Source organism: Squalius cephalus, assembly GCF_949319135.1.
Source record: "Squalius cephalus genome assembly, chromosome: 5".
Lineage (NCBI taxonomy): Eukaryota > Metazoa > Chordata > Actinopteri > Cypriniformes > Leuciscidae > Squalius > Squalius cephalus.
Window position 1 is genome coordinate 43,173,079 of NC_137126.1, and position 12,263 is coordinate 43,185,341.

The 12,263-nt window shown below is 37.4% G+C and overlaps 1 protein-coding gene across 5 annotated transcripts in view; it reads left to right on the plus strand.

The window, feature by feature from the left end:
• Positions 1 to 2,797: 2,797 nt before the first annotated feature.
• Positions 2,798 to 12,263, plus strand: part of ypel1 (yippee-like 1) — a 30,255-nt gene continuing 20,789 nt past the window's right edge. The window contains exons 1-3 of one of the 5 annotated variants that reach the window (XM_079871714.1): positions 2,799 to 3,079; positions 8,664 to 8,742; positions 8,833 to 9,120. In XM_079871714.1, the coding sequence (XP_079727840.1) occupies positions 9,004 to 9,120 (117 nt within the window). In that variant the 5' untranslated portion in view covers positions 2,799 to 3,079; positions 8,664 to 8,742; positions 8,833 to 9,003. Of the gene's footprint in view, positions 3,080 to 3,398; positions 3,538 to 4,238; positions 4,485 to 8,663; positions 8,743 to 8,832; positions 9,121 to 12,263 lie in introns of those variants that run through there. The other 4 variants (XM_079871711.1, XM_079871713.1, XM_079871715.1 and 1 more) reach the window with 4 other exon arrangements.

Below are 12,263 nucleotides of genomic sequence, written 5' to 3' on the forward strand. Positions count from 1 at the left end.
ATATGAATTTAAGCGGTTTTAATAGTCCACATTTTCTCAAGAGACACGATCGCTTTAAATGATGAACAGATTGAGTTTAGGCTTTTATTCACATATTGATCCGTGAACATGAACAGAAGCGCAACCGAACTTACTTGACATGCGAACAAACCTCATTGGTTCTTGTGGATGCTCAAACGTGCTGCGTAACACGAGAATGAACCTCATTGGTTCTCACACGTTAGGCAAACATGCTTGAGCTTCTGTTTACCACAACTGATGAATGTTTAATGTGAATAAAAGCTTAAATTCTATCTGTTCATCATATAAAGTGATCAAGTCTCTTTCTTAAATGTGAACTAAACCGCTTAATTCATAGTTTTACGTTCTCTTTATGAACTTTATGAACCTGTATTGTTCAGGTTGTCTGTAGGGCAGCGACGTAATACTCTGATTCCATTGTGTTGTCTTGGTTGTCACGGCAACAGAAGTGCTTCTTTGAACCCTTGATTGAGTGAATAAGAAAAGATAAAGTGCAGTGATGTAATAAAACAAGCATGAGCGGCTGATTTGGTTCCTGTGAGAGCCTGCCATCCATGACAACCAGTGGCAGCGTGATGAAAACTATTTAGCCATTCGATCAAAATAAACGAGTCTCTGCTAACAGCGCTGTTGATGTTCTTGATGACAAGCACACTGCAGGATAAATGCTTTCCTGTGAGAATGTGACATGCATTATAGCATATTTAATTCATCATACATGCTTAGATGATCCTTATCCAACACTAATGCATGATGGCAGGGTCTTTATTTGAACCGTCAACTGTCAATAGGCAATTATATGGGAGACTGGGGCAAGTTGTCACATTTTTTTTTTTTTTTTTTAGGGTTCATTTCTGTTTAGACACATCTGTCTTGACTACAAAAAAGTAGGCTATTGAAGATTTCAAACAGGAAAAAAGATGCTGTTCATTGAAAATGCCTCCTGTAAAACAGCAGTGCATGCTGTTGTCACAATTCATTAAAAAAAGTATTTTATAAAACAGCGGGGCATGTTGTCACATTATGGGGTAAGTTCTCACAATGCAAATAATTATATATAATATCTTTATATTATTTTTCCTCACACATTATAAGAAGGAGGTACTGTATATGAACATACTATAGCTTCCTGTATATTTTCTGAAGAATGCCCCTTACAAGGGGATCTTTATTTTTGAGCATAATAGTCGTATAAGTTACTATTAAAAAGGTCCCTGCTTGAACAGAAATGTCTGTCTAGTTGTCCTTATCCAGTTCTTCAAGTAATGCTGTAAGCTACAATAGTACTATATAATAATAATAATTATTATTATCATAATTATTATATTATTATTAATATAACTGTAATACGTTGCAGTTTAGCACAGTGTTTTTGTGGTCATAATGAAAATGTCTGTTGCGTTTGGAGCAATTGCAGTGTTGGTACATTAGATGGCGACAGAGTTTAACTATATTAATAATAAAGAATTGTTTTCATTCTACGTAGTTATACGTATTATTGACCGTAGTTTCTAAACTACAACTGCTGATGGAGAATGTAAGATAAATTGGGTGAGAGGACCGTTTGCTTATTTTACGTATCGTTTATCATATTCCTATTCGAGACTGTAATCAAGAACTCTACTTCCATTTCGCCAAACAAGTTTTATTTATAATAAATAATAATAATAATCACTAGGGCTACATCATTATTATCGTTACAAAAATATTTCCATTATAACTTATGACCTTGCTGTTTACTTTAAACGATAAATATAGCACCAACATCCGGGCCTTTGCACTGTTTACCTGAACCACGTGTTATGGCTTTAAGGACTGGAGCGCGCTGCCGTGCACGTGTCTCTGCAGTGAACGCGCATTATCGAAAACAAGCGAGATGCTGTGAGCGCGGGCTCTGTGTTTGTCTGGAGCGCGGAGCCTGCGGCGATTGGCTCTGTGAGCGATCTGTCTCGGCAGCTGATTGGTTGACACAAATAATTCTCAACCTGATTAGTTGTCATATTTGCGGAAGAGAATGCCGTCATGATTAACCTATGTATTCTCAAATATTTTCGAGGGAAACGTTCAAATTAAGCAAACGCAAATTAATCAAAACAACCAAGATGACGAGATGTCTTTTAAAGTTCACAAAAAATTCTACCCAGCGAGTCAGTAAGTGTACAAATACAGAAATTATTAAAGAAAGAAATACGGAAATTTAATGAGAACATTCAGTGGTGACTTCACAAATTATCTTAAATAAATGACGCTTATTATAAATTTGTCTTATTATTTCCGACACACATAAATGTACTTGCTGTTACCTCAAATTCTCCCTAGCAGTAACAGTATAACTCTTTAAGTTTATTCAGAAATAATTCAGAAACTATCAAGATGCGAAATAAATATTTGTGAGCTTAACAAAGTAGCCTAATTATTTTTATTAGGCCTATATATGTAATTTATTTTATTTTATATTCTCTTTTTTGCAGTATAGCTGATATTTAAATTTAAGTGAACCACGACATGCTTAAACTGATTCTTTTTGAATTTGTGTGATCATTTTCAATTAATCATAATTGGATACTTAGCCTACATACAGCAGAGAAAAAAAACTATAGGCAACATTTTTTGCATTCTTTAAAATTGCAACTGCAACTATATATTTACATTCTTTAAAATTCAAATGGAGCTTTCCCAAATTATATGATATTTTTTTATTTTTCTATGCATTTTATGCATTTTAAAAAAAGCTCGCGTGCTTGTTTAGCTTGCAAAATATTTGTGAATGAAGACGGGACAGATGTAAATGTTAGTGAGCGTGGAGCGCACACTAATAGCGACCTCCGCCTCGTAGCCTACGTGATCGCATCACAGTCTCATTCAAAAAAAAAAAAAAAAAAAAATCCGCAGAGAAGAGTGTCGGAGCGAAAGAAATATGAACACAAGACTCTAAACAACAACAACAACAACAGCAGCAGCATCTTGCACCGTCGTGACACATGCGGACACCACAGCAGTGCTCCTGAATGAGAAACCCTGCAGTGGGGAGAACAACTGATCCACGGCCACCTAAAAGGTATCGCATTCTGCGTCGTGCAACATTTGGCATGTTTTGTTTTTAAATTCGATGATATTTTCCTGTGTAAACACCCGAATGTGTGAGTTGCTTTAAGAGGACTCCATAAGTGCCTCAGCGAAGGTCACATTGGAGTGCTGTGTTTTTATATCCCTACAGCAGGCAGCAAGTTAAAACACGACGCTGTCAAGCGTAACACTCTGTATTTTGTATTTTATATGGTGAGCTGGGTAATAAATGCCTTGAGTCAGTGTGAAAAGCTTTACTGTGGGTTACTATGGCGCGGAGTTATAAAATGGGACGCAGAATGAAAACATATGACATCATCAGGACAGTGGTGGCGACGCGACAGGCTTCCTTATTTACTTGATCATATTCCACGAATTCATTCGCTTTTGAAACTATTGATGAGTATTGGTTATCGTCGGAACGCTGCGTCTGTCTGCCTGTGTCAATAGGTAATGGGTTATTTATCTGTCAGTGAATATGATGACTATGACATGCATGTCAGTATAGTAAGGATAAGTTTTACTTTATGCATTGCATCTGCCGTTATAGTTGTGCACAGTTACTAGAATACTGGGTTGTTTTTTTGTGACCATCATTTATTTTTAGGCAGTCTCTTCACTTATTTATAAGGCGTAGCAGATGCTCTCTGACGCATAAAGATGGGGCCATTTCTTTAATGCTGTCAGGCTGTGTATCCCACCCTTACACAAGACCCAAACCATTAATTAAGCAATATTGCTCTATGATGACTCTTATTGCTTGATACGCTGACACGGATTGCATGTTTCACATGTGGACTTTGTGTGGGTGTATGTATCATAATAAAAAGGAATCAGTGACATTATAGGGCTCAAACTACAGACTATTCTAAGAAACTCAATTCAATTTTTCAAATCTAAACATTTAAATCCATTACACTTCGTTGAATTGTTCTTCATTGGGACATACAGCTCTCCATTCTGAGAGCTGCCTGGGGACATAATGCAAAACATGGATACGATGAAGTCATCATCTTAACCTATATAATCGTTGAGTTGCATTGTATTTATTTACACATCCGGGATTATTTTCGCTTCACTGGTGGCCACGCCCTCGCAGCCCTGCTATTGGCTGCTTTACACGCCAGTAATGCGACGCCCCGCCCACTCACAAAGCAGCAAGTCTATCACACAAACACAAAGAGTGCAACAAAGACTAGAGAAATGTACAGCGTAACCGACACACAAAACTGTCAGATAGTCTCAGTTTGAGATCTCAGACGGAACCTGCACCGAGACAAGACAACCAGAACCAAAAATAAATAAAAAATATCACAAATCATACGTTGAGGGGAAAAAATATCAGCTTCCCTATAGAAAATCTATGCCAAACTTCGCATTGAGATCCAGTTCAAGTGGTAAGTTGATGAGTTTCTGCTCATGTCAAACTAATATACTGTAATATTTGATATGTGAAAACAAGATTATTGTTTTAGAACGATTATTTGTTTATGTACACAAGCTCAAAACATTTCCTTGTCTAAATCTCTCGTCTGCCTTTGAAAAAAATGTGGAGTTGGATGCATGCACGCGATTTGTAAGTTAATTGCACGGTACAAAAACACAAATATCGTATTTGGTTTGCATAAAGAATGACAATGTATCGTTGGCATTAGTGTTTGCAGATATCGAGACTCAAATTTGGTCTCTGTCACTGCGCTTCCTGGTTTTGTCAACGCACGAGCCTTTGTTTTGTATCCACGTTGGTCTCACGGTTTCTTTGTTGTTTGCTCTAAAGATCCCGCTGACAACAATCTATTTGCACCTTTTGTAACTGGTTGCCTATTGTTGACGCACAGAATTGCCTTTATGAACATCTTGCTTTAGTTGTTTGTCACATGGAAGTAAAACAAAAGAGACAAATATATGCGTATGCGGAATAAGTTGCACTGAATAAGTAACTTGCTTAGATTTATAAGTGATTATTAGTAGCTTAACGTGACTATTCGAGCTTTTAAATAGTTAGATTTGTTATAGCTGTTATTGTTTTTCTCAAGCCATCATTCTCATGATTAGCCTTATCCTGTCAGGTTAACACGCGCTCATGAGCCTCCTTTGTTTGTCTGCTGTTGATCTTCTTCAGATCGACCGTCCTCTGGTTTTATTTCAAAACTTCAGCGCTTTTACAGGGTGAGAAGTTATAAACATATTATAACTGAACAGTTATAATCATATTTTTCGCTCAATTTCACAATGTTACAGATGTGTGTGTTCTTTCTAATTAACTTGTCTTTGACGTGTAATTTGCGCAAGCACGTTAGTGCTTATTTTTGTGTTTAGGCTACATTATAATTTGTAGCCTACTAATTACATTAAATATAGGGAATAATCTCGATATTTTTCGTGCATATTTATGTGATTAATAGATTTGTAAGATTAAAAAAAAATCAATAATATAGTACAGAATATCTATAGATATAATGTTCACAGGTAAAGTTCTCATTTCCACCGAGACGCGTGCCACATCGAGCGCTGCGCGAGGTCTTGTTGTCTTCGTGCACGCGCGACAGTGTTGCCAACTCCGCTTAATATAAGCGAATTTGTGTTTTGTTTACGTAAAGTCGATTATAATTATGGGCCTTTTTAGCGGGCTTGTTAACATAATATAGTTGCATATTTGAGATTGATAGCATCACAATGACGTATGATCGAGCACTAATAGCAGCAGATGTCAAATATTCCCACTTGCTGTACAAAGAATCCCAGTGTATTGTTGAACAGTTCCTCTTTAGTCATCCGTGTCTGCTTTCCTCAGATTCTCTGTGTGCGTGTGTGCACGAGTGAGATGTATTTATGGGGTCATTTGTAGAGACATTTAAATGATTAAGGAAAAGGATATGGTTCTCGAAATGACATTTTTAGCGTCAAAATTAATTTTGCATTGATAATGTATGTTTTATGCAAAACAAAAGCAGCATGGGGTTTCTTCTTCAGACTTATTTTGGTTAGGTAAGTCAGAGTGTGTTGCATGTTTTGAGCGAGATCTGGCAACCCATCGGCGCCAGAGCGCTTTGTTGATCGGCATGGTTGGAGCTTCCTGTGCTATTGCGGAAGTGACTGTTTTCTTTAGCATACAGTGTTGTTGCCCCCTCATTAGCGCATTATACAGAGTTTCCTGTTATTTTCTGTTTGTCTGTGTGAACAGCATGGGAACTATGGAATGATGAATGTCAAAAAGAGATGGTGTTTTAGAAAAGCCACATATTAAAATCGGCCAGTGCCTTAAAGGGATAGTTCACCCAAAAATGAAAATTCTGCCATCATTTACTCACCCTCAAATTGTTCCAAACCTGTATCCATTTCTTTCTTCTGCTGAACACAAAAGAAAATATTTTAAAGAATATGGGTAACCAAACAGTTGATGAGCCGTTGATGAGCCTCATTGGCCTCGGAAAAAGTCATTGGGGACCATCAACTGTTTGGTTACTGACATTTTTCAGAATATCTTTTGTTGTCAACAGAAGAAAGAAATTCATACAGGTTTGGAACAACTTGAGGCTGAGTAAATTATAACAGAATTTTCATTTTTGGGTGAACTATCCCTTTAAAGGACAAGTTCGGTATTTTACACTTAAAGCCCTGTTTACAGATCGTATCTGATGAAATAGAACGGTTAAGATTAAAATTTGGACACATGCTCCTGTCCCGAGAATTTTAGGTTTATTTCGCTTCCCCCCCCCACCCCCACAATGGTTGTCTAGGTGCACTGGAACATTCCTTCATAAAACACATTAAACTTTCGTTTACAAAGACGTGAAACTCACCGAGTGGTCAGGGGTGTTCACTGATATGCTCACTCAAAAATCGCTGAAAAAGATGCATTCCAACGGGTGTTTTACCATTAGTTGTAAAACTGTGGACCTATTTTTCCAAACGTCTCACACCCGTAGATTCTTCCGTTGAGAGCTTGAATAATAGACACTCCAGCCCAGTTGATGGCGACAATGCACATTTGCCGATTGCAAGCAAACCACTGGCATTTCACTGAATACACAGAAGAAGCAGAAGAAGAAGCGGCGGAGTAATACCGTACCTCACACAGCTCTTTCAATACAAGTCAATGGAGTTGGACAAAAACTACGATAAAACCTGTTGGAAAGCATCTTTTGCAGCAATTTTTGAGTGAGCATATCAGTGAACACCCCTGACCACTCGGTGAGTTTCACGTCTTTGTAAACGAAAGTTTAATGTGTTTTAGGAAGGAATGTTCCAGTGCACCTAGACAACCATTGTGGGGGTGGGGGGGAAAGCGAAATAAACCTAAAATTATCGGGACAGGAGCATGTGTCCAAATTTTAATCTTAACCGTTCTATTTCATCAGATACAATCTGTAAACAGGGCTTTAAGTGTAAAATACCGAACTTGTCCTTTAAGTGTGAAATGCCTTTAATTATTATTATTGCAGAAAAGTTCCATGATACAGTGGCATCACATGGGAATATGGTACTTTGATAGCCATGTTCATGTACAAAGGTTTTGCATGATAATCAAAGGAAGTGCTGTAGCTAAAATCGTTGATGTATAAATAACCATCCACAATTAGTTCACTGCTTTAGTGTTATTTTGGCTTTGTAAAAAGGGGGCAGTCTGGTCTGGTAAATCAAGATGATTTGAATGTTATTGTGTTATAGATGAAGCGTTTGCCACAGTGGCAGTAGAGCTTAGCTTGGTCCTCTTGGTGCACAGGGCAACTTGCTGCCATTTTTGACATGCTTAAACAACTTGTCTAAAAGTGAATGTTAAATATGTGGTGTTCGCTGGAGGGAAAATCTTTATTATTCACACTTCATCAGTCTCACAGGCTGATCAGGCTTAAGCTGTCAAGGGTGAAGAGGAAATTGTTTTCTTTTGCTTTTATCTGATTTGAGCTGCTCATTTGCATACAACATTTTTTGTTGTTGCCATTTAAAGACAAATTGTTCATGCTTAAAATAAATAGTTAGTTCATACAAGTTGAGCATGGCGTTAGGAACACCAAAGACATGGGATTGATTCGTAGGGAACGCATTGAATTGAAAATGCATACCTTAAATGCCATGTAAGTTGCTTTGGATAAAAGTATCTACTAAATCCTGAAATACAAATGTAAGTTCAACCCAAAAATGGAAAACTTTGTCATCATTTAATGGTTACTCTTTCCATGCAATTTTAAGCTTCAAATAGGTTGCAAGAGTACCATAAAAGTATCATAAATGTGGACAATATAACTCGTGAACTATATTCAAAGTCATCAGAAGTCATAGCGACCATAATTTGAAGTAGTTATTCATCCACCCGTTTAGTTAAATTTTGTTTAAATGCAACGGATCATTGAGTTAGACTAAATGAAGGGAAGTCGGATCAAGAGAACCAAATCAGTCCAATTCTTGAAAGATTCCCTCAGACTGATTTTGTGAACTGGATCACTTGAGAGCCGACTCAAAAGAATGTTTTTGTGAAGCTTACAACTACTTCTGTGGTGCTTTTGCTCCGGTTCACATTCATCGTAATTGCATGGAAAAGTAACCAGTGCAATTTCTCATTTTGTGTTCCACAGCAGAAAGACAGTCTTAGGGTTTTGGAAAGACATGAGTTGAGTAAATGATGAAAATCATGAGGATTTTTGGGTCCTAAAGGTCAGTTTAAGATTACCCTAACTTTTTATAGCTTGGTAGAAGCCAATTAATGACTTTCTCCATCCTCCTTTTCTTGCCTTCTTTTTCCAGGTCGTATTTTCTCCTGTGGTGTCTGTGTGGAGCGTGCCACACACCCACTCCACAACAACGACGGCTTTTGCTTGCATCTTCCAGTGTTTCTTCTGTCAGCAAGTTCAGCAAAGCTGCAACTCGTCTAGTGCCAGCCCAGAAGAACCCAGTGAAGAGAACCACGACTGTGAGATGGTCAAAATGACAAAGTCAAAGACTTTCCAGGCCTACCTGCCCAACTGTCACCGAACCTACAGCTGCATCCACTGCCGGGCACATCTCGCCAATCACGATGAGCTCATCTCAAAGGTCAGTGGCGACTCTAATGGACTTACAGGCAGTGTTGGGGGAGTAACTGACTAAAAGTAGCGATGCTACTAAATTAACTACATTATTCAGCACTGTGATCATAGCCCAAGTATTGTGGCTTTTGCAGTAACCACGGGATTTCAAGAAACACGAGTTGAGAAGAACAGTCCTCACATAAAAATATTGATACCAAAATACTTAAAAGAAATAGTTAGTTCATACAAGTTGAGCATGGCGTCAGGAACACCAAGGACATGGGATTGATTCCTAGGGAATGCATTTAATTGAAAATGCATACCTTAAATGCCATGTAAGTTGCTTTGGATAAAATATGTAAAAAAATGATTTACCTAGTAATTTTACTTAATTTGAAAATAATAAACTTGGTGGGGGAAAATGACAGCTCTCATATACATATGCATGCTGTAAGTCACGTCTCTGCTGTGCTTAGACGGTTTTTGTGTCTCCTGACAGCACCCATAATAGGTTTACCAGCCTAGCTGACGTACGGTTTTGTGTATGGTATATCCTGCGATACCACAGCAGACACTTTGCATCATGTTTGGTGGATTTAGCAGGATATGTTCACACACGAGGCACGTGCCACTCTCCCAGATGGCTAAGCTGTTAACGCTACTGCAAGAGATGATCCACTTCCCAGTATGCACAGCACCTGTCAGGATCAGTCGGACCCTCTTGTAGTTCTGGGAACAGGTGGTTTGGTTAACCTGTTTGATTTCTTGTTTTCCAGGCTAAAGGGATTTGAAAATTAGATTCTTAAGGCGAGACACTACAGGTGAATTGGGTAAAATGTTTAACTAGCAGATATCACCATGAAACTTTCCCAGTTGGTTACCTACATTAAGATGAGAAAAAAATCTATTACAAGTTTTCTGTAATTTTAAGTTTAAATATGCAAATTAGGCATTATCTAATTAAATATGCGCCAATTTGCATATATTTAAAAAAACGAAATCTGAGTATTAGATAAAGCCAGGTTCAAAATTATTTTTTCATTGTGTTCACATATTAGATGGGAAAAACAGAGGGATTTATAGACATCTACTTTTATTATCCTGTAAATCAGAATATACTGTCAATCGCCTTAAATTTATTTTCGCCATGTTTTTTGGAATAAAATGTTATATAAATCAGGCTAGGAATAATATATTTACAAATCCCTCTGTAAATGTCTTCATAATATAACTAGGTACAAGACTGGAGAGTTTGGTGTATATCAGTGCTACTGAAGTGGAGATTTCGGACTTGGGAGTATGAGAGAAAAGTCATTTTGAGAAAACGGGCTTTAAAGATTTATATCAGCCAATGAGATTGCGCATTTAGAGTTAAATCCCCCCTTTTACTTTCACGATTGGTTGCTGATAAAAAGGAAATTACCATATTTGGATCCGACAGCATTAGGAAAGAGAGAGAGAGCTTTCTAACGGTGTATATGATGACGGTGCAGACAGCGATCGCGGAGTAGCAGGATGATTTACTACGCAAACTTTTGTTGAATTTATGAGAAATCTACAGACGCAAACAGACAAAATGTAGTAAAATAAAGACCTAAATGTGTATTTCTGACTTTTTTTCACCACAAGTCTGAAAGAAGACATGTTATTGAAGACAAATATCCCAAATATCTATTTAAAAATGTTTTCGCCTGCCGTGTCCCACCTTAAGATTACAATTATTCCTAAAGCCGGGATAGTTCAACCAAAAATTCTGTCATCATTTACTCACCCTCAAGTTGTTCTAAACCTGTATGAATTTCTTTCTTCTGCTGAACACAAAAGAAGATATTTTGGAGAATGTTGATAAGCAAACAGTTGATGGTCCCCATTGACTTCCATAGTATTTTTATCTTTCCATAATATTGAAGTCAATGGGGCCCATCTACTGTTTGGTTACCCATATTCTTCAAAATACCTTTTGTGTTCAGCAGAAGAAAGAAATTCATAGAGGTCTGGAACAACTTGAGAGTGAATAAATGTTGACAGAATTTTCATTTTTGGGTGAACTATCCCTTTAAGAAAATATCTGATAACTTATGAAGTTTTCTGGAATCCCTTTTTGGAACATTCTTATGAACATTATCTTAAAAAAATTCTTAGCTTCTTAAGAAGAATTTCATGAATCCAGCCACAGTTCGATTTGCCTTCTTATTTTTATAAGAAAAGAAAATGTCTAATTAAAATTTTTACAAACAAAAAGAAGCCACGTCACATAGCTGCTTTATGGGTCAGAAATCTGAAGCTGTTTGACGTGTCCTCCAAGTTTTCATGAGTTGCCAAGTGATCCAGCAACGTTTTATTGATTATTTTGACCTGAGGAATGGAATGTTGGTTAACTTGTATTTCCATTACATATTTAGAGACTGTTATTGTTGTTGTTTTAAGGTCATAGATTATGTGGATATGCAGTCATGCAATCCTGTATTGTATTAAAGGGGTGGTATAATGCCCTTTTCACAAGATGTAAAATAAGTCTCTGATGTCCCCTAGAGTGTGTGTGTGAAGTTTTACCTCAAAATACCCCACAGATATTTTTATATAGCATGTTAAAGTTGTCACTTTTTGAGGGTGAGCAAAAACGCACCGTTTTTGTGTCTGTCCCTTTAAATGCAAATGAGCTGCTGCTCCCGACACAGGGGGCGGAGCTTCAACAGCTTGTGTCCTTTTACCTCACACACACACACACACACACTGAAAATTTCAAAAACTTTTAGCCTTTTATGTTCAAACCGGAGTCAGACAATGATGGAGAGACTCAAGAAGAAGTGAAACGTAGAAGCAACAGGACATTTCTGAATGGTTAGTTGATGAGTTTATGAAGCTGATGTGTAGTTATCTTCTAGTCATCGATTAGCATATTCTGTCTTGATAATCTATAAATCGTGTTCAGGGGGCGGGTTTTATGTAAATTCTGGGGTTGGTGATGTCACTAACCCGGGAGGAATGTGGTGTAGTTTCTACCAGCCATTTGTTGTAGTCCTTAAAAAGCGATTTCTTTAAAAGCAAATATCTCCCTTTGCTTTGAACTTTGAGCGTCATAACTTTGCAGATGTTGTTTATGCTCAAACAGCAACATTACACACTAACTAAAGTTAGAAAAGTCAAATCATAATCAACCACCCCTTT